At 41.2% G+C, this 26,723-nt stretch overlaps 1 protein-coding gene across 8 annotated transcripts in view; it reads left to right on the top strand.

Moving 5' to 3' along the window:
- Nucleotides 1-26,723, top strand: part of chl1b (cell adhesion molecule L1-like b) — an 892,764-nt gene that overhangs the window by 386,947 nt on the left and 479,094 nt on the right. For all 8 annotated transcript variants that reach the window (XM_060835722.1, XM_060835723.1, XM_060835715.1 and 5 more), the window contains 3 exons: nucleotides 8,435-8,540; nucleotides 13,771-13,964; nucleotides 26,146-26,268. In XM_060835722.1, coding sequence (XP_060691705.1) covers nucleotides 8,435-8,540; nucleotides 13,771-13,964; nucleotides 26,146-26,268 — 423 coding nt within the window. The remainder of the gene's footprint in view (nucleotides 1-8,434; nucleotides 8,541-13,770; nucleotides 13,965-26,145; nucleotides 26,269-26,723) is intronic.

The raw sequence follows: 26,723 nt of genomic DNA, 5'->3' as shown, positions 1-26,723 counted from the left end.
AATTTCATAAAAGGGAGGTCATGCCTGACAAATCTGTTAGAATTCTTTGAGGCAGTAATGTGCAGGTTCGACCAAGGAGAGTGAATGGATGTTATGGGGCAGTGCTGTGGCTCAGTGGTTAGCACTGCTGCCTCACAGCTCCAGGTTCTCTTTCAGCCTCAGGTCACAATCTTTGTGGAGTTTGCACATTCTTCCCGTGTCTGTGTGGGTTTCCTCCGGGTACTCTGGTTTCCTCCAACAGTCCAAAGATGTGCAGGTTTGGTGGATTGGCCATGCTAAATTGCCCATAGTGTTAGGTGCATTAGTCAAAGGGAAATAGGTCTGGATGTGTTACTCTTCAGAGGGTTGGTGTGGACTTGTTAGGCTGAAGTTCCTGTTTCCTGTAGGGAATCTAATCTACGTAAACTTCCATGTAGGATGCTGCTGAGTGAGATAAGGGTCAATGATTTTAGAGGCAAGGTGCTAACATGGATAGAAGCTTAGCTGTCTGGCAGAAAGCAGTAAGTGGGGATAAAAGGGTCATTCCGAGGATTGCAGCCAGTGACTAGCGGTGTTCTGCAAGGGTCAGTGCTGGGATCACAACTTTTCACTTTATACAATAATGATCTAAATGAAGGAATGAGAGCATCCTGGCTCAGTATGTTATTTGGAAGAGGACACCGAGTGTAACATATCTAAATTTGCTGATGACACTAAATTGAGTGGAAAGGCAAACTGTGCAGAGGATGTGCATGGTCTGTAGAGAAATTTAGATAAGTTAAGTGAGTGGGCAGGGGTCCAGCAGATCGAGTATAATGTTGGTAAATGTGAGGTTATCCACTTTGGAAGTAAAATTAGAAGGTCAGAGTATTATTTAAATAATGAAAGATTGCAGCATGCTGTTGTGCAGAGGGACTTAGGAGTGTTCATACATGAATTGCTAGATCAAGTTTTTGGAGTCCATTGTGATCATTGAGATTTTGAAATATTTGGAAGTGTCTGGTAAAATAGAGTAAAGTCAGCATGGTTTCATTAAAGAGGAGGTCATGCCTGACAAATCTGTTAGAATTCTTTGAGGAGGTAATGAGCAAGTTAGACCAAGGAGAGCGATTGGATGTTATAGGGTGGTGTGGTGGCTCAGTGATTAGCATTGCTGCCTCATAGCACCAGGGTCCCAGGTTCTATTTCAGCCTCGGGTGACTGTCTGTGTGGGGTTTGCACGTTCTCCCCATGTCTGTGTGTGTTCCCTCTGGGTGCTCCGGATTCCTCCTACAGTCCAAAGATATGCAACAGGTAATCAGGAAGGCACACTAAATATTGGCTTTCATCGCTAGAGGAATTGAATTTAGGAGCAGGGAGGTTCTGCTGCAATTGTACAAAGGATTGGTAAGGCCACACCTGGAGTATTGTGCAGAGTTCTGGTCTCCTTATTTGAGGAAGGATATACTGGGTATGGAGGTGGTGCAGAGGAAGTTCACCAGATTGATTCTGGAGATGAAGGGGTACCCTATGAGGAGAGGTTGAGTTGCCTGGGACTGTACTCACTAGAAGTTAGAAGAATAAAGGAGATCTTATGGAAACACATAAAAGTATGAAAAGGATAGATAAGATAGAGGCAGGCAAGTTGTTTTTGCTGGTGGGTGAGACTAGGACTAGGCGATATGACCTCAAGATTAGAGGGATTAGATTTGGGTCAGAAATGAGGATGAGCTGCTTTTCCTAGAGAGTAGTGAATCTGTGGAATTCTCTGCCCAAGGAAGCATTGAGGCAGCTTCATTAAATATATTCAAGACACAGTTTGATGGGTTTTTGCATAGTAGGAAAATTAAGAGTAATGAGGATAGTGCTGAGACGATGGATAGATCAGCCATGATCTTAATGAATGGTGTACCAGGCTCGATGGGCCAAATAGGCTACTCCTTCTATTACTGAGAATCTATGAGGCAAAGATAGCTGGAGGGACAGGTAGTATTAAGCAGGCAGGGAGGCTGCGGAAGGATTTGGACAGGTCAGAAGAGTGGGAAAAGAAGTGGCTGATGAAATACAAAGTGGGAAAATGTGAGATCATGCACTTTGGTAGGAAATACAGAGGCAATAAATGGGGAGAAAATTCAGAACTCTGAAGTGCAAAGGGTTTGGAAGTCCTAGTCCAGGATTCTGTAAAGGTAAACGTGCACGTTGAGTCAGTAGTTTGGAAGGCAAATACGATGTTGACATTCAATTCAAGACGACTGATAAAGAAAAACAGGGACATACTTCTGAGGCTTTATAAGGCTCTGGTCAGACCACATTTAGCGTATTGGGAGCAATTTTGGGCCCCATACCTCAGGAAGGGTGGACTGGCTCTGGGGCAGGTCCAGAGGAGGTTCACAAGAATGATCTCAGAATGAAAAACTTAACAAATGAGTAACATTTGAGGACTCTGGGTTGATACTCGATAGAGATTAGAAGGTTGAGGGGGCATCTAATTGTAACAGACAGAATACAGAATGGCCTGGACAGAGTGGATGTTGGGAAGATTCTTCCATTGGCAGGAGAGGCTAGGACCTGAGGGCACAGCGTTGGAGTAAAGGGAAGACCTTTTAGAATGGATTTGAGGAGAAACCGCTTCAAGCAGGGAGTGGTGAATTTTTGAAATTCATTGACACAGAAGGCTGCGGAGGCAAGGTCATTGACTATATTTAAGACAAAGATAGATAGGTTCTTGATTGATAAGGGGATCAAAAGCTACAGAGAGAAGGCAGGAGAATGGGGTTGAGAAACTTGTCAGCCATGACTGAATGGTGAAGCAAACTCAGACCGAATGGCCTAATTTCTGCTCTTATGTCTAATGGTCTTATAGCCCCTCAGTATTCTGTAAATTTCAATCAGATCCCTCTTGTACTTCTAAACTCCATTGAGCACAGACCCATGGTCTCCAACTGCTCCTCATATGACAAGCCCTTCATCCCTGGAATCATTCTTGTAAACCACTTCTGAACCCCCTTCAAGACCAGCACATCTTTACACAGGTACAGGGCTCAAAACTGCCCTCAGTATTCCAAATGCAGTCTTATATAGCCTCGACAGTACAATGCTGCTGATGTATTCTGACCCTCTTGAAATGAATGCTAACATTGCATTTGCCTTCCTGGCTGTCAACTGAACAGTTAACATGTTAACATGAAGAGATTCCTGAACCAAGACTCCAAAGTCCCTTTGTGCTTCAAATTTCTGAAGCCTTTCCCCATTTAGAAAATATCCTACACCTCTCTTCTTGCTTCTTGCAAAATGCATCACCTTCCACATCCCCACATTATATTCTATCTGCTACATCTTTGCCCACTCCTTCTAGCCTGCCTATGTCCTTCTGCAGCCTTCCCACTTCCTCCACCAAACTGTGTGTCATCTGGAAACTCACCATCACTTCTAAGTTCCTTTGTTCAGATCGTTAATATATAACAGGAATGGTTGTGGTCCCACCAAGAACTCTGGGGGACTCCAGAAAAAGACCCTTTATCTCAACTTTCTGCCAGTCAGCTAATCCTCTATTCATGCCAGTATTTTGGCCCGAACACCATGGGCTCTTTTCTTATTTTGCTGACTTTTGTGTGGTAACTTGTGAAAAGCCTTGCGGAAATCTGAATACGTCACGTCCCACTGCTGTCTTTGGTCTTACCTGCTCACGACCTCCTCAAATAATTCTAAGAAATTTCTTGGACATGATCATCTCTTGACAAAGCCATATTGACTCAGCCTGTTTTACCATGGAAGTACTCCACAATTTCATCCAAAATAACAGACTCTCAAATCTTACCAATGGGTGAGGGCGGGCCATCCAGCCTCTAGTTTTTCATCTTCCCAGTCACCTGGTACCCTCTCTAACTCCAATGATTTCTGACTGATTATTACCAATACATCTCCAATCTCCTCAGCTGTCTCCTTTTGAACTCTGGGGTGTAGTCCACCTTCAGTCCCTTCAGCTTCCCCAGCACCTTCTCCTTAGTGATGGCCACAATACTCATCTCCCCCTCCCCCCAACTCTCGTGACGTTCTGGTGTCTTCCGCTGTGGAAACTGATTGGATGTACCTATTCTGTTCCTCTGCCCTTTCTTTGGTTCCCATTCCTGCTTCTCCTCATTTTCCAGTGGTCCAATGTGCACTCTTGCCTCTCTGTTACCTTCCAGATATCTACAAAAGTCTCTTACAATCATATGACTAACGAGCTTACTCTCCCATTTCATTTTCTCCCCCTCTCATTGCTTTTTTTGTTATTCTCCTGCTGTTTTTTAAAATCTTCCAAGCCATTGGCTTCCCAATAATCTTCACCACATTCAAGTGAAGCCAGCATATCAGAACAGCTCCCTCCTTCCCCAGGGCTGGTGCCAGTGTCCCACGAATTGGAACCTGTTTCTCTCACACCAATCTTTGAGTCCATGCATTTACCCCTTTAATTTTTTTGACACTGCCAGTTTGCTCATGGCTCAGGTAGTAATCTGGAGAAAATTACCTTTATGGTTCTGCTTTTTAATTTAGTCCCTAGCTGCTCATATTTCCTCAGCAGACTCTTCCTCTTTCTACCTATATTGTTGGTAGCTACACAGACCACAACTCTCGCCACCCCAGCGTCCCTCCAAGTCCTACAGCCCAGATAAGATGTCCTGAACCTCGGCACCAGGCAGGCAACACAGGAATTCTCAATCCTCACCATAGAGAACAATCTCTATTCCCCTAGCTTCACTATCCACAATTACAAATACATTTCTCATTTCTCCCCCTCTGTTGAATGGCTCCCTGTACCACGGTGCTATGATTAGTTTGCTCATCCTCCATACAGCCCCCACTCACATCCAAACATGGAGCAAGAATTTCAAACTGTTAGACAAGCTCAAGGGCTGAGGCTTCTTTGGCAGTAACTCATGGATCCCTCTACCTGCCTCGCTCAAAGTCACTGAACAATGATTGATTTCAAGGTAGTTAATCTAAGGGGTGTGACTGCCTCCTGAGACAGTGTCCAGCTGAGTATCTCCTTCCCTGATGTGTCACTGTTTTGGAGGCTCAGACTCTATCTCACGTACTCTGACCTGGAGTTCCTCAGGCAATCAACAGTTGCTACAGATATGGTCACTTTGAACCACTATTGACTCAATTAGGAATCACACTATGCAGTTACAAGCCATTGTCTAGTCCATAGTTCTTCATTTGATTGTTACAAATTGTGCAGATCAGGGCAGTAAATTAAAGACTTGCCATCTTGAATAACTGCAAATCCTGGAATAGTAGGAAGGGGAGGATGTAACTTTATACATGAAATTCCAAGTTACAAAGTGATAAGCGTTGAAGCAGTAGAGGAAAGATTGTAAACAGGACAGTGAGAGTAAATGATTCCAGACAGTAAGGTTCAAGTTCGGAATGAACTGCAATACCTAGAGGAAAAGTCATGAACCAATGATGAGAAATAAGTGTTCACTGTGAGAATTGATAAAACCTCCAGGCTCTGTTTGCACAAATGCTCAAAGTCTGACTAAAAGCATATCCGAAGTTGAGGGCGACGGTTACATTGTGGTTTTGTCTTTGGGCGTGTTATCCAAAGGTTCCGATTAATGCTCTGGGGCATGGATTTATTTAGAACCATGACAGCAAGCAGGATTTAAATTTGGTGATGAGGATTTGGAATTGAAAATCTAGCTGCTGTAATGGTAACCATGAAATTATGATTCACTGTTATATAAACCCTGACTCCCCAAACTTGGTCCATCATTTACAAGGCACAAATCAGGAGTGTGATGAAACCTTTTGCCCTGACGCGTGCAGCTCTGATAACACTAAATGAGTTTGGTTCCATCATCGACTTCATTGCTACCACATCTACAAACATTCACTTCCTCTATATCTGGTGCTCAATAGCAACATCGTATGCCATCTTCAGGATATGTTTCAGAAATTCACCCAGAATCCTTAGACAGCACATTCAAATCTACAACTGCTTATTCCTTGGAGGACAGGGGCAGCAGATACAGGGGAATACCACCAGCTGCAAGTCCCGTCCAAGTCATCCTGCCTCTTCCTTCAGTATTGTTGGATCAAAATCCTGGAATTCTCTCCCTCATGGCACTAGGGGTCTACCTTCAGCACTTGGACTGCAATAGTTCAAAAAGACTGACCTGTGGAACCAACTTGAAGCCTATCAATCTTACACTATTCCATTTTCATCCATATGTTAATTCAATGGCCATTTAAATGCCCTTAAAGTTGGCAAGTCTAAAATTGTTGCAGGCAGTGTGTTCCACTTGCCTACTACTCTCTGAGTAAAGAAACCACCTCTGACATCTGACCTATATCTATCGCCCCTCAATTTAAAGCTATGTCCCCTTGTGCTAGCCATCGCAATCTGAGGAAAAAGACTCTCACTGTCCATCCTATCTAACCCTCGGATTATCTTATATGTCTCTATTAAGTCACCTCTCAATCTTCTTCCCTCTAACGAAAACTGCCTCAAGTCCCTCAGCCTTCCCTCCATACCAGGCAACATCCTAGTATATTGCCTCTGAACCCTTTCCAAAGTTTTCAAATCCTTCCTATAATGTAGTGACCAGAACTGTACGCAATACTCCAAGTGTGGCTGCACCAGAGATTTGTACGGCTGCAACATGACCTTGTGGCTCCAAATCTCAATCCCTCTACCAGTAAAAGCTAACATACTGTATGCCTTCTTAACAACCCTATCAACCTGGGTAACAACTTTTGGAGATCTGAGTACATGGACACAGAGATCATTCTGCTCATCTGCACTGCCAAGAATCTTACCATTAACCCAATACACTTTTATCCCTGTTGCTCCTTCCAAAGTGAATCACTTCACACTTTTCCACATTAAATTCCATTTGCCACTGTTCAGCCCAGCTCTGCAGCTTTGCTATGTCCCTCTGTAACCTGCAACATCCTTCTGCACTGTCCACAGCACCACTGACCTTAGTGTCATCTGCAAATTTACTAACCCATCTTTCTATGCAGTCATCCAGGTAATTTATAAAAATGGCAAACAGCAGTTAACCCCGAGATGAAATGACTGAAGGATCATTCAGTGAGGCTTTGTGTTTGGAGCTAAGACATACGAAGGGGATGGTGACATTATTGGCATTGTACTATATCCCCAAGCAATCAATAGGAATTAGAGGACCAAATATGCGGAGAGACTGGAGAGACTTGCAGGAGCAATAGGGTTGTCATAGTAGGGGATTTTAATGTTCCTAATATGGACTGTGACTGCCAAAGCATTAAGCACTTAGGTGGGGTGGAATTTGTTAAGTGCATTCAGGAAGGTTTCCTCAAGAGGGCCGAAGTTCCTGTACTGCACTGTAATGTGCTATGTTCTAAGACAGCTCGCTACTATCTTCTTAAGGGCAAGAAGGGCTGGAAAACAAGTGCTGGCTCAGCCAGTGATGCCTACATCCCATGAATGAAGAAAAAGCAAATAGATTAGCTAATTAAACATTTGAAAGTCAAATATTATCCCAAATTCATGCTTAAAAAGAACAGATAAGTATTGTTCACATTATGATGCAGTTTTCCAGCTAGCTGAAGAGGAATACTATTTCCACTGTACTGCAGAGATTCACACTGAAGATACAGCTTCATTCTGATTCACACTGAAGATACAGCTTCATTCTGATTCACACTGAAGATACAGCTTCATTCTGATTCACACTGAAGATACAGCTTCATTCTGATTCAACATTAGTCATAGGCTTAAAAATGACAGCGACTTCGCTGATTCCTGCTTCTCTTTTTGAACTAATGATTAACATGTTGACTGCAAATGTTTGTTTAAAAGATCTTCAGACATTTACAGTCAGGGTATTCACTTAGTCCATTACAATTCATCTAGCTGTAAAGAATCAAATATTCCCTATTGTTGCTCTTGTAAAATGGATGGCTTTAATTTTCATAATAAGTCAAACATAGCATTTCTATTAATTAATCTATTGGTGTCTCTTAAGTGTCTATTGATGTCTTTCAAGTACTTTAGTGTTTCACACTATAAGTATTAGGAGGATCTCCATGATTAGACATTGAAATGAAACGTTCTCCTGAATATTTCTTACGATAACCTTTGGCTTTAAAAGTAGACCTAGAAGTTGGTCTTTTTTTAGTGCACTATAAGGGATAAATTAAGGGAATTACAACCATGGCATTACACGCAGCATATTCAAATTATTTTTGCCTGTCTATAAATGATAACTCTGGGAAATGGATTCATAACAATACTCATTAAAACTTCATTGCCATGTTCCAGCCAAGAAAACTTCAACAACTTAACCATGTCAATTACATATTTGAATTCAGATTGTACACACCTTTATTGAAGAATTATCTTCCTGATAATGGAACTAGTTAACATATTTGGAACTTTGCTTGAGCTTTTTATTTCATTGTGGTGATCTAACTCATTATAAATGTGACAATCTTCTTCCAGTTCAGCAACCTCCAACGATAACCAACCAGTCGCCGAAGAGGCATGTTGTGTATCCGACGGATGATTTTATTATCAAGTGTGAAGCCAGAGGAAATCCAGCACCAAAGTACGTATTGCCATTGCTGATTTGTGTTATGTCTTTCAGTTAGATCACCGAAATACCACTGAACAGATTTGTGTTTATGTTGCCTCAGTGTTCCCTTCCTAAATCTTTGCATCTGGTGAATGCCTACAAAGTATAGAAAATTGACCCACCTATGTACGAGCAAGGTTGTTTAGCATGCAAAGTCATTAAATTTTGCAATCAGTAAGAAACAGTCTAATAACTAAAACAAAATCTGCTCATGTCAATGCATTTCTTTTGACAAAATCTCCTCAAGCAGATTCAGTTTTGTTGTCCATTGCTGATCATTCTCTTCTTCCAATTTGAAATCCGTTCTGGTCCATTGCAGTCAGTCCTAAACATTACAGCCCAACATTTCTTCTCCTTTCCTGTCACTTTAAAAAGAGCAACATATAGTTGCATGTTCTGCAATCGCCCTCTCCCAACTTAGTAAAGCTGTTTAATATTGAATATAACCATTCTATTGCAGTATAGCTATGGCTGTGAGGAATGTAACTGAAAGTATCAGATCCTGGTTAACAGGCTATTTTAATGGGTTAGGTAACATATAGGAATGAGAAGAAGTGAAAAACTGCCAGAAAAAAAATGGGTAAACAAGAAAGATATACACAAGATGACAGAAAAATGATTGCAGCTGAAAGAAGAAAATCAATCAAGTGATGGAAGATGAACAGTAAGATTGAGAGATTAGCATGAAGTGGGAGATTTGAGATGAATGAGTAGCATTATTTATATGAAACAGGTTGATGCTCCTCTCTGAGTGAAAAAAACTGCAAAGGTTAAGTCGCCGTCGGAAAACAATGTAGTTTTCTTCGATTCATGTGTCTCATATTCAGTTCTGCATTTATTAGTTTGCACTTAGACTGAAAATATGTTTGGATTTATATCCGATTCCTTATTGAGCTTGTCAGTGGAAACTCAGACTGCAATTTCTGGTAAAGGCAATTTTCTTACTCAAGAATATAAACCAGTAAATATGAAATAAATATGTGTGCAGTGCCATCATAAATATATGTGCAGTGCATCAAAAGTGATCATGGAAGTGATACTACCTCCTGTGTTAGTGCCTCAATCTGAATCTCCTGTTTCTGCTGCTGCCTTTTTCCTTCCAAGATTAAGCAGAGCATCCAATGGAAAGCTCTGTCCAGCTGCTTAGCCCTAGTAAATACCTTGTGAGGTCAGATATTCAGAACCATTACAGAGACACACGGAGACTAACACCGTTTTGGCTAAGTATTATGTAAGTTTCAGTCAGAAATCGTTAAAAGAAAGTATTCAGAAGAAAATAACCCTGAAAGTCCAAAAATATCTCCACATATGGTCTTTAGATTGTCTTGTGCCTAAATGTTTCATCATAAATCCAGGAGATTCACCTATAGACTTGGAATTTCTACAGTGACGAAACTGTTGTAAATGGTTTGAAACAATTTTCAACTGACCTATCTTGGAAACAATGCAAATACATGCAAATTTAAAATAATGTTTCAAAATAAAATGAACATAAATCAGTTATACATAAATTTTCTGATTGAGTGCCGATACACAGTTCTCATCTTATAGTTACAATGAAGCACTCCATGAAAAGTCCAGTTGAGGGTAAAACAGTCTTTACTTTCCTGCTGTCATTGTTACGTACTGTTAATGCCCATAGGACATCTACAGAGCTATGAGTGTTTATTGAGTTGCATCTCATTGTGAATCTTTAACTTCAGAGCAGGAAGATATAACACTAAAAGACAGGAAGTTTGAACTAAATGAAATAATCATCTTCTGGGTGAATCAGTCAGGGAAGAACAAATTGTCCAGATTTTATGTAAGAACATAAGAATGTGGAGGCCATCTGGCCCGATGAGCCTGCTCCGCCAGTCAATAAGATCATGGCTGATCTTCTTGTGGCTTCAGCTAAATGTAACCGCCCTCTCACCGTATCCCTTAATTCCTTCATTGTTCAAAAAATATCTGTCTTAACTTTAAACACATTTACAACAGTAGCATCAACTACTTCACTGGGCAATGAACGCTATAGATTCACAACCCTCTGGGTGAAGAGGTTCATAGTAATTCCTTCTCAATTCAGTCCCCTGCGGGACTGTTTTGCCCTAAATTGGACTTTTCATGGAATGCTTCATTGTAACTATGGGGTGAGAACTGTGTATTGCTACTCAGTCAGAACATTTGTATGTCACTGATTTATGTTCATTTTTACTTTGAAACATTATTTTAAATTTGCATATAATTACATTGTCGCTCCCCATAATTTTGAGGCTATGCCCTTATGTCCTAGTTTCACCTGCCAGTGGAAACATCCTCTCTATGTCTACTTTATCTCTTCTCTTCATAATTTTATATGGTTCTATAAGATCCCCCCTCATTCTTCTAAATTCCAATTAATATAATCCCAGTCTACTCAGTTTCTCCTTATAAGTCATCCCCCTCAACTTAATGAACCTCCTCTGCTCTCCTTCCAGTGCCAGTACATCCTTTCTCAAGTAAGGAGACCAAAGCTGCCCGCTGTACTTCATGTGTGGCCACACCAGCATCTTGTACAGCTGCAACATAATCTCCCTGCTTTTAAACTCAATCCCTTTAGCAATGAAGGACAAAATTCCATTTGCCTTCCTAATTACCTATTGTACCAGAAGACCAAGCCTCTGTGATTCATGCAAAGACACCCAGGTCCTTCTGCACAGCAGCATGCTGCAATGTTTCACCATTCAAGTGAACAGCCTTTTTACTGTTACTCCTACCAGAATGGATGACTTCACATTTATTAACATTGTATCCCATCTGCCAGATGTTTGCCCACTCACTTAAAGTATCTATGTTCCTCTGCAAAGTTTCACAATCCTCTGCCACTCATCTTAACGTCGTCTGCAAAGTTTGACACACTACATGTGGTCCCCAACTCCAAATCATTGAAATAAATTGCGAATAACTGCAGTTCCAACACTGACCCCCGAGGGCAGCTACTGGTGGTGTTGCTAACCCAGTTTGACTTCTGTAACTTACAAACTAAGCAAATTACAGAAGAATAATTCAATTTTTAAAACTTGATATGGATCAGAAGCAATGTAAATTGTGCAATACTTAAGTTCAATATGGAATTATTGATAAAAGTGTAAGTAGTTATTGTGGCTTCTCGAGACAATCTACTCCATCAGTCTGACATTAGTTGCAGTCGCAAAGTTCTTTCCAGCTTTGATGACATTGGATGAATTCTTGTCTTTCTCAAGCCTTGAGCTGACTCTGTGCAGAGAGCAGGGTTCTTCTCTTGCAGTCTTCCACACAATAATAGCGCACTGCTTTCTGGAAAATCTAGATACTTTGCTCATGTCAGTCATGTCATTTTGTCTGTGCCAAAACTGTTGTTAACTTCACAAGATATGGCTGATTCTGGGCCTGACCATGTGGAGGTTGAAAAAATTGAAACCATTGGAATAAATAACGGCATAAGTTTTAAATCTATTTCTGACCAGTTAGGAATCCAATCCTTTGTCTTGGTTTAGTCACTGCTCCTTCATTCTAGCTCTGCTCTTTCTCCCCTTTGTCTGAATGCCACACACTCTCCACGTTTTAAATCCATTTGTTGGTTTCACTTCAAGGTCAAGGTCACCTGTGCCTGTATTTCTTCCTCTCCAAAAATTATAATAAATTCATTTACAATTGATGTGAACTCTTAAAAATTCTTTTGAAGTACACATACTGCTTCTGAATCAAAGCCCATACGTTGGTGGTTTGTACTGCTGGCTGTGCTTTAATTAGCCATGAGTGGAAAGAAGAATGACTGATCAAGCAAAACAAAGTTGCACAGAATTTTTATGTTCATTTTGAAAACAAACATTTAAAGCTTTTTTTTTCCCTCATATTGTTCATTTAATATCACAAAGCATTGTATCTTTCACACAAATTTGTCTGTCTTTAGTATGTTAAAACATCTTGGTTACTGTCAGATCAGCCTTGATCTTAGTAAATAGTGAGCAGGTTTGAGGGGACTAATGGGCCCATTCCAACCTCAACTTGCCTACAGTCATAGAGAAATACAGCACAGAAACAGACCCTTCAGTTCAACTTGTCCATGCCGATTAGATATCCCAACCCAATCTCGTCTCACTTGCCAGCACCCGGTCCATATCCCTCCTAATCCTTCCTATTCATATACCCATCAAGATGCCTTTTAATTGTTGCAATTATACCAGTCTCCACAACTTCCTCTGGCATACACGTACCACCCTCTGCAAGAAAATGTTGTCCCTTCGGCCACTTTTATATCTTTTCCCTCTTACCCTAAACCCATGCTCTTCTTCTGGAATCCCTCACCTCAGGAAAAGACTTTGTCTATTTACCCTATCCATGTCCCTCATGATTTTATAAGCCTCTATAAGGTCACCCCTCAGCCTCCGATACTCCAGGGAAAACAGCCTCAGCCTATTCACTCTCTCCCTATAGCTCAAATCCTCCAATCCTGGCAACAGCCTTGTAAATCTTTTTCTGAACCCTTTCAAGTTTCACAACATCCTTCCAATAGGAAGGAGACCAGAATTGCACACAATATTCCAAAAATGGCCAAACCAATGTACTGTACAGCCGCAGTATGATCTCCCAACTCCCTACTCAGTACTCTGATCAATAAAGGAAAACATACCAAATGCCGCCTTCACTATTCTATCTACCTGCAACTTCACTTTCAAGGAGCTATGAACCTGCACTCCAATGTCTCTTCGTTCAGCCACATTCTCCAGAATCTTAGCATTAAGTATATAAGTCTTGCTAAAATTTGTTTTCCAAAATGCAGCACTCGTTGGTTGACATAAAGAAGTATCCCATTTATGTGTTGAGGACATGAAAGTATTTGCATGTTTCTGCTTTTATTCTTTGGTTTATGAATATTTTAATGTAATTTTCACTCAAAAATTATTTTCAAATGGATGTTTTTTCCATGCATTTAGTTTCAATGGAAGGGAGGATAACTCCAGTTTTTGACAACTACTTTTTTAACCGTGTCTGTGCTAGTTTAATATCAGAAGGTGCAAGCAGAAACAAAATTAATGAAATGTAAATTTCCTTGCAGCTTCACCAATTTAAGAGTGTCAAATTCGAAATCCTGTTTTCTCTGTGGAAAATCTTTTCTGAATATTAAACAGTTGATTTGTAATTCAGGAACACGGGGTATTCAGTGTATTAGATAACTCAGGAAAGACTTTGTTTTTTTCAGTTTTACCTGGACTAAGGATGGCAAAGAATATGATCCATCCCAAGATCCTAGAGTGACCACAATCGCAAACTCAGGAACTTTCATTATCAAAAACAGCAATGGAAATTTGAAGACTTTTCAGGGAAAATACCGTTGTTTTGCCGGCAATGATCTGGGAGTAGCAATATCTGAAGAAATTGTTTTTATTACTGCAGGTGAGTTCTTCATAATTTCACTTGTTCGCTTTTATTCATTTCATGGAAATCTGAGAGTTGAAGGAATTGCTGACAATGTGTGTTACTAACCTACATGCACTTTATTCAAATACAAAGCCTACTCAACAATGTGCTTTTGGGTTCAAATAGCATGTGAAGTGAAAGCAATTTGGAAGGAAAACCAGCTTTGATGATCTTGTTCCTCTGCTACATTGTGAGCGTTACGGTGGCTCAGTGGTTCGCACTGCTGCCTCACAGTGCCAGGTTCGATCCCAACCTTGGGCGACTGTGTGGAGTTTGCACATTCTCCCCGTGTCTGCGTGGGTTTCCTCCTGGTGCTGTGTTTTCCTCCCACATCCAAAGATATACAGGTCAGGTGAATTGGCCACGCCAAATTGCCCATAGTGTTCAGGGGTGTGTAGGTTAGGTGCATTAGTCAGGGGTAAATGTAGAACAATGTGTCTGGGTGGGTTACTTTTCAGAGGGTTGGTGTGGACTTGTTGGACCGAAGGGCCTTTTTTCCTACTCTGTAGGGAATCTAATCAGGTAGGTCTGGAATGCTCCTGGGCACAGTTAATGATAAATCAGTTTGGCTAATTGATCAATTTGTTCCATGCATTTTGAATCCTCGGGAATGTGCCAATGATCAGGTTAATCTTGGCTGGAGAAGCAGAAGGAATCCATGTGGGAAACCAGGATTTGGTGGTTAAAGTCCAGAGGAATCCCTACTGAGCGGAAAGGTTCTCCAGGTTCATCTTGCATATCTTGACCTCTGTTTTTTGAACTCTGGTTAAGTTGAATTGATCAATGGGAAGAGTTTGTTCAATCCACATCAAGCAAACAGCATTTTCTCCTTAGCTTGACATGGAGTCTTTCAAAGTATTTGCTTAGGTTAAGCACCCCCACCAAACAAGAAAGTAATCACTTGTATAAATTGTTGATTTAACAAGTTTGTCTTGTGTGTACTTAATATCGCCATCCAGCAAAAAAGGAAACTGATGTGAATGATTTTGAAAACACAAGTCCCTGTGGACCCTGGATCATACTTATATAGAATTTAGCCACACCTTATCTGATTCCTTGTCAATCTTTTCCATGGAGCTTGTGCTACCTTTTGTTTCCTTTTTTTTTGACCATAAAGAATTTGCATAAAATATGCAACAGCAAAATTAGTGACAAGAACAAAGGGATGCTGTCTTCTGCTGTGTACACCATTTTCAGAACGGCTTGTTCCTCTCCATATCTATTATCATTCTCAGCAGTGCTGCAATCAGTGGCCAAAAAAAAAATGTGGTTTAGTTCTTCTGAACACGTTAAGGGTGAATGTGGGTCAAAAGGTTTCGGATGCATATAGACTAAAGGTGGTTTGGTTCGGTCAAACAAACATTGTGGCAGTAAATCCCGTATGGGGGGGGCAGGGAGCTGAGAATTGTAAATAAAGAGCAGAGGCTTTCGATGAATATATCTTTGAAAATATGTGAGCTCTCCAGGAAATTAGTGTGTAATGATGATTCAACAATAAAGAAATGTAAATCAGTTACAAGTGTACTTCTTGTGAAAATAATGTGGCAGCATCACTCTTGAACTCAAAACTGTGCTGAAACTTTCCAGGAAATATGGAGCAAAGTTATCTTTGATTCAAGATGCCGATGGAGTAGAACGCTCTAACCAGAGCTCATCCACTTCGTCCAATAATTTTCTTGTTTTTTTTTCTCTTTTTCTCCCCCTCTTGTGTTTTTATTCTCTCTTCTGTCTTTCCCACTTGTGCCACTGGCCCAGAGCAGAGCAGGGGTGGTCAGCAGCCTGAAGTGAAGACTGTTTCTGGTTTGGAACTGTGGCACCTGGTCAGACCATGTTGAAGCCCTTCTAGAATGCCTGTAATATCTATTTTTTTTTAAACTTTAATTCTTATTTCTCTAAATTATACTTACACTACATTACAGATATACATCGCATAACTTTTAGAGTCATAGAGCCACGTGAAGTATAGCACATAAACAGACCATTCGGTCCAACTCTTAGACTTAGAACTTAGAAGTAAACAGACCTTTCGGTCCAACTTATCCACGTTGACCAGATATCCTAAGTTTGTCTCAGTTGCCAGTGCTTAGCCCATATCCCTCAAAATTCTTCCCATTCGTTTACCCATCCAGATGCCTTTGTAATTGTACCAGCCTCCACCACTTCTTCCGGCAGCTCATTCCATACATGCACCACCCTCTGCGTGAAAAAAATGGCCCTTCAGTCCTTTTGAACATCTTGCCCCTCTCTCCCTAAACCTATGCCTCTAGTTCTAGACACCCCCACCCCAGGGGAAAGACTTTGTCTATTTATCCTATCCGTGCTCCTCATGATTTTATAAGCCTCTATAAGGTCATCCTTCATCCTCTGATGCTCTAGGGAAAACAGCCCCAGCCTATCCAGCTTGTCCCCGCAGCTCAAACCCTCCAACCCTGGCAATATCCTTGTAAATCTTTTCTGAACCCTTTCAAGTTTCACAACATCCTTTCAATGGAAGGGAGGCCAGAACTAATGCAATATTCCAATAGTGACCTAACTAACATCCTGTACAACCACAACATGACCTCCCAAATCCTATATTTGATGCACTGACCAATAAAGGCAAGAATACCAAATGCCGCCTTCACTATCCTATCTACCTGCGACTCCAATTTCAAGGAGCTATAAACCTACAAGGTCACTTTGTTCAGCAACACTCCCCAGCACATTACCATTAAGTGTATATGTCCTGCCCTGGTCTGCCTTTCCAAACTGCAGTACCTCACATTCATTAAAATCCATTTGTCATTGATCAAGATCCCGCTGTACTCCGAGGTAACCTCCATTGCATCTCCAGTTTTGTTGTCATCTGCAAACGTAGTAGCCATGCCTCCTATGCTCACATCCAACTCATTTATATAAATGACAAAAAGTAGTGGACCCAGCACCAATCATTCCAGCAGACCGCTGGTCACAGGCCTCCAGTTTGAAAAGCAGCCCTCCACCACCACCCTCTGTGTTTTACCTTTGGCCAGTTCTGTATTCAAATGGCTAGTTCATCCTCTATTCCATGTGATCAACCTTGTGAACCAGTCTACCATGCACAACCTTGTCGAATGCCTTGCTGAAGTCTATATAGATCACGCTCTCATCAATCCTCTTTGTTACTTCTTCAAAAAAGTCAATCAGTTTCGTGAGACAATTTCCCATGCACAAAGCCACGTTGATTACCTGTCCTTGCTTTTCTAAAGACATGTAAATCCTATTCCTCAGGATTCCCTTGAACAACTTGCCTACCACTGATGTCAGGCTCACCAGTCTACAGTTTCCTGGCTTGACCACCTTTCTGAAATAGTGGCACCACGTTAGCCAACCTCCAGTCTTCCAGCTTTATTTTCCCTATTTTTTGTACCTAAGATGGTGCCATATATTGACGACATTGTAGACTTTTCACTGTACTTTTGTTCTTTCATAACTTGATAATGTGTGACAATAAACCTTAATTCTAACTCTTCTCAATGTGAAAATTTATTATGAAGGGAACTAAATACAGAAGTTAGAGGGATTATACTTAAAGGAGAAAGTGAGGACTGCAGATGCTGGAGATCAGAGCTGAAAATGTGTTGCTGGAAAAGTGCAGCAGGTCAGGCAGCATCCAAGGAGCAGGAGAATCGATGTTTTGGGCATGAGCCCTTCTTCAGGAATCCTGAAGAAGGGCTCATGCCCGAAATGTCGATTCTCCCGCTCTTCGGATGCTGCCTGGCCTGCTGTTTTACCAGCACCACATTTTTCAACTATTTTTAATCTTAGTGTTTTTCTCTTCATGCTGGAAGGCTTTTTACAATTGTGTTTTTGTTTTCGTTGATGAATGATGTGAGAATTGCCAACATAACTCAGATCTGCCAGGCCTGTATTGGTTCCAAATTTATGTAATCCACTATTGTTTATGATAGAGGATGGATGATTACCTGTATTAAATTGATGATGTAGGGAAACACATTAATCTAAAACTATTTTTATGAGGATGTCCATGTTACAAGGTACATATCAAGGCAAGTTCTCAATCTATATTATGTTTCTTACTGCATTTAAGTTCAAGATTATTTTTGTATATGTCAGATGAGTATTTTGTTAGAATTAAAATTTATGACAAAAGAATGAATTCAGACTTTAGTTCTGTAATTCATTTCATTTCTCGGATGAGGGGGAAGAATAACAAGGGTGTGCGAGGAATCGTGTAACTCAAGAGCAAGAAACTGTAGGAGTGTTATGAATAACAACCCCTCCCTCTCCCCATCCCTTTTCCTAAATGAGCTGGATAATGGGTGTGGGACAGGGGCTGAAAATGAGGTATCAGAATGACAGCAGGATGCCTGTTACCGACCCATCCCTGCTGGAGTTTGACTCATGACAGTGGAAGCATCAGCAAATCATCTCACCTGTGGGTGAACTGATGCCCTTGTGTGTCCAATGAACAGCCAAGTAAGGACACTCTTCTGCTATTTGTGGGAATTTATCTCTATTATCAGGTGCTAAAGCTACGTGTTGGTACTCCTGTTGGCATCCTATGGAGATGGGAGGTCAGTGCCTCAGATTTGGGCACCTGCAACCGATTGTAGACCCTCCTTCAGCTAAGTGCCAACCCACATTCCCCTCTGTCAAAGTCCCTCTGCCAAAGTTGCATGACCTCATATCCTCCCCACTCCTCACCAAGTCCAGCCACTCTTCCCAGGACTTCCCTTTATGTGAAGCTCTACGATGCTTCTCTTGGAAGTCCCCAGACTCGACAGTCTCCGTACTCATGTGGGGATCATGAGATTTGATTGACTATCAGTCCTGGAAGGCAGGACATCCTTCCAGATAGGAGGTGAGGCAGGGTGAGGGGAAGGTTCCACTTGAGCCAATTAAGTGCCCAGTGGCTGTGGAGTAACCTGGTCAAGTTGTGGAATTTCTTTTCACCACTGATCAATTAACCTTTGAATGGTGGTGGGCATGGTAGGGAGTGTAGCAATGCCATTGTGTCTGTATAAAAGGCTGACAATGCATTGAACTTCAGGCAAAGTTTAGTAATTTAGAAATATCTTTGAATTATAAATCTCCACAAAACGTTTATGAATAATGCTCCAAAGGATATAACTAGGTAATAATATCTACGCGGCTTGATACCAGAAGAACATTGCTGTGTTATCGATTCATGAATAGGTTTCTTAACAAGAAATGCTTGATGTTGGAGAACACCCTGCAGGGTACAAAATTGTGATTTTAATTTAATTTGTGATGACTAAGGTATGTTTAATTTGACATTTTAATATTCATGCACAAGTACCTTTGCAGTCAGATGCAAAAATTTAACTTATCGTCATGTTGTAGAGTTATAAAGCATGGAAACAGACCCTTCAGTCCAACTCGTCCCACACTGACCAGATATCCTAAAATAATCTAGTCCCATTTGCCTGCACTTGGGCCATATCCCTCTGAATTCTTCTTAAACATATACCCATCCAGATGCCTTTCAAATTTTGCCATTGTACCAGCCCCTGCCACTTCCTCTGGCAGCTCATTCCATATATGCGCCATCCTCCGTGTGATAACGTTGCCCCTTAGGACCCTTTTAAATCTTTCCCTTCTCACCTTAAACCCATGCCCTCCAGTTCTGGACTCCCCCACCCCGCCTTGGGAAAAAGACCTTGATTGTTCATACCCCACATGATTTCATAAATCTTTATAAGTTCATCCCTCAGCCTCTGACGCTCCAGGGAAATTAGCCCCAGCCTATTCAGCCTCTCCCTTTTGCTCAAACCCTCCAATCCTGGCAACATGTTTGTAAATCTTTTTGGTGCCCTTTCAAGTTTCATAACATCTTTTCTTTGCACATGGTATTCCAAAAAATGGCCTAACCAATGTTCTGTACAACCTTAATATGGCATCCCAACTCGTTTACACTCAATGCACTGACCAAAAAAGGCTAGTATACCAAACGCTGCCTTTACTACCCTGTCTGCCAATGACTCTACCTGCCAGGAATTATGAACCTGCCCCCCATTGTCTTTTTGTTTGGCCACAGTCCCTGGGACCCTACCATTAAGTGTATAAGTCCTGCACTGATTTGACTTACAAACATGCAACACCGCACATGTATCTAAATTAAATTCCTCGGTCCATTGGCTCATTTGATCAAGAGGGTAAAAAATGAGGTCTGCAGATGCTGGAGATCACAGCTGAAAATGTGTTGCTGGTTAAAGCACAGCAGGTTAGGCAGCACCCAAGGAACAGGAAATTCGATGTTTCGGCATTTGATCAAGATCCTGTTGTACTTTGACATAACCTTCTTCACTGTGCTCTGTTTCTCACTTACACAAACAGGCAGACAGGGTTTTGCTTTGTTATCCCACTGAAAATGCTGTATTCCAACAGTGCAACCTTCCCCTCAGTACTGCACTGAAATGTAAGCTTGATTATATATTTTAGTCTGGACGCAAGTGGTTCTGATTCTGAGCTAGCAACACTACTCTTGAAATGGCATGCAGTTTGATGAAGTCTTAGACTAAACAAAGTGCATAATTTCCTAAGTAAGGAAATGTGTCCACCATTCTAAGACGCAGAATGTCTCTGATAAATGTTCCCCTTTCATTGTATAATGTTTTTTTTTGGTGCCAAATTCTTTCTTTGCATTTTTGAGTGATTGTTGTTTCTGTTCATCAAGGTTTGAGATTATAATGGAAAATAGAATACTTTTCTATTCTGGCCAAGAGCATCAATTTGTTGAGCCAGGGAGAAAGCTCTCCTGTACTGGAATAAAATGCTTGAACTTTAACTGCAGAAGAACTTCACATTCTATTGACCTATATAAAGATCCTTAACAACTGTCTTCCCCAAGTCCCTCACCAGATGGACTTGCAATCTCTTTAATAAGTATTTTTATAGTATCAAGTTGCAGGGCAGTTTGTCTTGTTCCCCACAATTGCTACAAAATGAATTAGACTGCCTAAATGACTTCCCAAGAGAATGGTGGTAAAAAAATAACACCTTGTGATAAACTTGGGCAGAATTTAACTCGTCTCTGAAAGCTGAAAGCATAGATTGCAAACACACTTTTGTTGCAAACTTAATTCTTGGTGTATATCAATATTTGACTATTTTTTCCCCTTGTGTAGTGAAAAAACATGGCAAGTTCAAAATTACCTCAGCAATTCTTCACTCTATCCACGACCGTCAGGATTTTAGAAACCTCGATAAGGTCACCCCCTCAACCTCTGATACTTCAGGGAAACTTACCTTATCCTATTCAGCCTCTCCCCACAGCTCAAATTCTCTAACCCTGGCAACATCCTTGTAAATGTTTTCTGAACCCTTTCATCTTTCACAACAGAGTGGGGGAGTCCAAAACTAGAGAGCATAAGTTTAAGGTGAGAGGGGAAAGATTTAGAAGGGACCTAAGGGGCAACCTTTTCACGCAGTGGGTGATGTGTGTACGCAATGAGCTGCCAGAGGAAGTGGTGGAGGCTGGTACAATTACAATCTTTAAAAGACGTCTGGATGGGTATATGAATGGGAAGGGTTGAGAGGGATATGGGCCAAATGGTGGCGAATGGGTATAGATTAATTTAGGATATCTGGTCGGCATGGACAAGTTGGACTGAAGGTGACTTATTAATTTGGAATTGAGTTCGTTTCCACAAGATAATTGAAGCACCGATAGGAAACAAATTAACCAAAAAGACTTGCATTTAGAGTGAGTTAAAGTCTCAAATTTCTAAAGCATTTTATGTACAGTGAAGTGGATTTTCTGTATTATTACCCATTTTCAATCATAGAGTCATAGAGATGTACAGCACAGAAACAGACCCTTCAGTCCAACTCGTCCATGCTGACCAGATAACCCAATCAAATCTCGTCCCACCTGCCAACACCTGGCCTATATCCCTCCAAACCCTTCCTATTCATATACCCATCCAAATCCCTTTTAAATGTTGCAACTGTACTAGCTTCTACCATCTCCTCTGGCAATTCATTCCATACATGTACCACTGTCTGCATGAAAAGGTTATACCTTAGGTTTCTTTTATATCTTGCCCCTCTCACCCTAAACCTAAGCCGTCTCATTCTGTACTCCCCCACCCGAGGGGATTTATTTATCCTATCTATGCCTGTCATGATTTTGTAAACCTCTATAAGGTCGCCCATCAGCCTCCGACACTCCAGGGAAAATAGCCCTAGCCTATTCAACCTCTCACTATAGCTCAACTCATCAAACCTTGGAAACATCCTTGGAAATCTTTTCTGAACCCTTTCAAGTTTCACAACATCTTTCCAATAGGAAGGAGACCAGTATTGCATGCAATACTCAAACAGTGGCCTAACCAATGTCCTGTACAGCCGCAACATGGCCTCCCAACTCCTGTAACTCAATACTCTGAACAATAAACGAAAGCATACCAAACGCCTTCTTCACTATCCTATCTACCTTCGACTCTACTTTCAAGGAGCTATGAACCTGCACTCCAAGGTCTTTTTGTTCAGCAACACTTCCTAGGACATTACCATTAAGTGTATAAGTTCTGCTAAGATTTGTTTTTCAAAATGCAGCACCTCGCATTTATCTGAATTAAATTCCATCTGCTACTTTTCAACCCATTGGCCCATCTGATCAAGATCTTGTTGTAATCTAAGGTAACCTTCTTCACTGTCCACTATACCTCCAATTTTGGTACATCTGCAAACTTACTAACCATACCTCTTATACTCATATCCAAATCATTTACATAAATGTTGAAAATTAGTGGACCCAGCATTGATCCTTGTGGGACTCTACTGGACACAGGCCTTCAGCATGAAAAACAATCCTCTACCAGCACCCTCTGTCTTCTACTTTTTGAGCCAATTCTGTATCCAAATGGCTAGTTCTTCCAGTATTCCATGAGATATAACCTTGCTAACCAGTGTCCCATGGGGAACCTTGTTGAACGCCTGACTGAAGTCCATACAAATCAAATCTACTGCTCTGCCCTCATCAATCCTCTTCGTTAATTCTTCAAAAACTCAATCACGTTTGTGAGACATGATTTCCCACACACAAAGCCATGTTGACGATCCCTAATCAGTCATTGCCTTTTCAAATACATGTACATCCTGTCCCTCAAGATTCCCTCCAACAACTTTCCCATCGCTGACATCAGGCTCACCGTTCCATAGTTCCCTGGCATGTCCTTACCACCTTTCTTAAACAGTGGCACCACATTAGCCAACCTCCAGTCTTCTGGCACCTCACTTGTGACTATCGATGATACAAATATCTCAGCAACAGGCCAGCAATCACTTCCCTAGCTACCCACAAAGTTCTAGGGTACACCCGATCAGATCCTGGGGATTTATCTACTTTTATGTGTTTCAAGACATCCAGCACTACTACTTCTGTAATATGGACATTTTTCAAGATGTCACCATCTATTTCCCTACTTTCTGTATCTTCCATGTCCTTTTCCAAAGTGAGCCCCCATTTTCTGCGGCTCCACACAAAGGTTGCCTTGCTGATCTTTGAAGGGTGAAAATGTGTTGCTGGTTAAAGCACAGCAGGTCAGGCAGCATCCAAGGAACAGGAAATTCGACGTTTCGGGCCGGAGCCCTTCATCAGGAATGAGGAGAGGGTGCCAGGCAGGCTAAGATCTTAGGTCTAAGGTGCCTGCCTGGCACCCTCTCCTCATTCCTGATGAAGGGCTCTGGCCCGAAACGTCGAATTTCCTGTTCCTTGGATGCTGCCTGACCTACTGTGCTTTAACCAGCAACACATTTTCAGCTCTGATCTCCAGCATCTGCAGACCTCACTTTTTACTCTTTTGATCTTTGAGGGGCCCTATTCTCTCCCCAGTTACACTTTTGTCCTTAATACAGGGTAGATTCCCCATGATTCTTAGAATTATATCATGGCAGTTTCAACATTCATAGATAAATACGATTGGGAACTAAAATTACTGTGGTTAGATGAGATTGTTTTTAATCAAGCCTGACTGCAGTCCATCTTGAACTCATTCACATCCGTATTTAAGATGCGTGTTCTTGTTTTTGTTTTAAGTTGTTCACTGTGATGCAGTTTTCATTGATAAGGACAGCATTTAATGCCCATCCCTCATGGCCCTGAAGGGTATGTTTTGAGCCAACGTTTTGAACCTTTGTAGTCTGTGTGCCAAAGCATCCTGACAGCACTCTTAAGTGGGGATTACCCATTTTTGAAGCAGTGATGGTGAAAGAGTGGTATGGTGCATGACCTGCAGCTGGTGATACCATCATGCGTAAGCTTCCCTTCTTCTCATTGATGTTATAAATTGTGTGTTTAAAAAGTGCTGGTGAAGGAATATTGGTGAGTTACTTCAGTACATCAGTGCAGATGGTGTACAGTGCACTGCAGTCTGGCAGCTTTGGAGCAAGGTGAATATTTATGGTGCAGGATGGACTGCTTATCAAATGGGCTCCTTTTCATGGATGGCATCAGGCTCTGCATCAGTGTTTGCAGTCAACCAGCCAAGTGCACGATGTTTCATGATACTCTTACTGATACTTTGTAACTTCTTGAGAACCTTTATGGAGTCAGGAGATGAGTGACTTCCAATGAGTATCCAGCCTCTGACCTGCTCTGCCCTGTTCCCACAAGGTGCTCATTTGAGTCTGTCTGAGCAGAATTCTGTTTTTATCATGCTCTCAACTGACATGGCATCTGTATTACAATTGCTTCCTTCCTTGTCTGGAGGCAACTTATGGCTGGATTGGCTCTATGTCCAAGTTGCTTACCATCTAAAGCACAGTGTGCATTTCTGACCTTGTGGCTATAAACATGATGGTGAGTTTATTTTTCTTCCACCTCCACTCTCTGCCTGGTTGCAGTATAGATATATCCAAAAGGAGAAGGAGAGAACAAGAATGTTGTGCTTGTTGGGGAGAGTTGGGGGCAAAAGTGAGTTTGATGCCATTTGTAGCATCGAGATCAGATGAAGAAAGAGGGATATGGGAGAACTGGAAGTTTAGGAAGATTAACTATGTATATAATCATTTCTAATTGTTTTAGTCCCACTGTTATTTAAATGGTGAAAAATTGCAGCATGCTGTTCTGCAGAGGGCCCTGAGTATCCTTGTGTATGAATCACAAAACATTGGTTTGAAGGTGAAGCAGGTTATTAAGAAGACAAGTCCTTCATTACTTGAGGGATGGAGTTTGAAAATAGGGAGGTTGTGCTATAGCTGTATAAGGTGATGGTGAGGCCACACCTGGAGTACTGTGTACAGTTTTGGCCTCCTTACTTGAGAAAGGATGTACTGGCATTGGAGCGGATACAGAGGAGGTTCACAAGGTTGATTCCAGAAAGGAGGCATGACTTCAAAATAAGGGGGAATAGATTTAGGACTGAGTCCAGGAGGAACTTCTTCATCCATAGGATTGTAAGTCTGTGGAATTCCCAGCCCAGTGAAACTGCTGCGGCAATTGCGTTGAATGTTTTAAAGTGAAGATAGATAGAGTTTTGAACGGTGAAGGAATTAAGGGTGATGGTGAGCAGGCGAATACATGGAGCTGAGTCGACAAGAAGATCAGCCATGATCTTACTGAATGGAGGGGCAGGTTTGAGGGGCCAGGTGGCCCACTCCCACTCCTATTTCTTATGTTCTCATGTTGTTATTATCCAGAGTGTCATTGATGACCACCTGCTGGTAATGGTTTTTTCCACTGGAGTGTGAACATGCATTTTGCCTGGTCCTGTCTGTTTGACAACCAATGCCTGCAATGATGTGTCGACTTTTCCTGAAAAAAATGGGGAAAATGTATTACTAAGTGTGGTGTAACGTGTTCAGATGATGTCTGTCCAGATTGAATAAGTTGACAGTGCATACAGCCTGTGAGATGTGGGTGTGAGATTTAGAGCAGTGCCAAGTATGCAAGGACAATATAAAGCTACAAGTATTAGATTATTGTCATGATAGAATCATGATTGATGGAGGTTGTTGGTAGGTGACAATTGGGTGTGACACATTGAGTAGTGTGTGAGCATCATGATGCAGTTAATGAAATAAGAAATTTGACATTTACTGACCTTGACCAGGCATGCAGTTCATTCAACTGCATTTGTCTGTCTGGCTTGTGCTCTCTTTCTAGTAACTTCACACATTATGACTAATGCTTTGTTTTTTTCTTTCCCAGCTATCCCGAGATTTCCAAAAGAAAGTATAAAACATTTTGAAGTTGAGGAGGGCGACGCTGTCGTATTACCCTGCAATCCTCCCAGTGGGCCACCTCCATTAAATATTTATTGGATGACCAGCAGTAAGTGCCATCTCTTATACATTTATGACTACGCATACCAGCCGGCTGTTAAACTAAATTGGTAAATTCAGTCAGCATCACATCTGCTCATGTCTTTGTCAGCCTCAATTGGCTTTTCTTTTCTGATTACAAAATAACTAAAATGGAAATGGAAATGTTGGGGAATAAAATCGGTTCTAATTTTACAATTCTTCTGACATAACAGCTGTCATTTTGAAACAGCTGTCAGTCTGAAATTACATTGATTTGATTTAATCATTTGGAGCATTTAAGATATTATGCAGTTTAGGCAAATCATATACATTATTTAGACAAACTAAATCAAACCAAGAGACAATACAAAATTTTTAAAAATGCAAACACCAAGCACAAAAATGCAAAAACTAACACAGATTTTGACTAATGGAAGAAATATAAAGAAAAACAAAAGTTGGCTGTATGGAAAATAAGAACAA

This window comes from Hemiscyllium ocellatum, chromosome 14, assembly GCF_020745735.1.
Source record: "Hemiscyllium ocellatum isolate sHemOce1 chromosome 14, sHemOce1.pat.X.cur, whole genome shotgun sequence".
In the NCBI taxonomy this organism is placed as follows: Eukaryota; Metazoa; Chordata; class Chondrichthyes; order Orectolobiformes; family Hemiscylliidae; genus Hemiscyllium; species Hemiscyllium ocellatum.
Note: the sequence above shows the minus strand (reverse complement) of the source record. Positions and strands in the feature narration are given on the sequence as shown.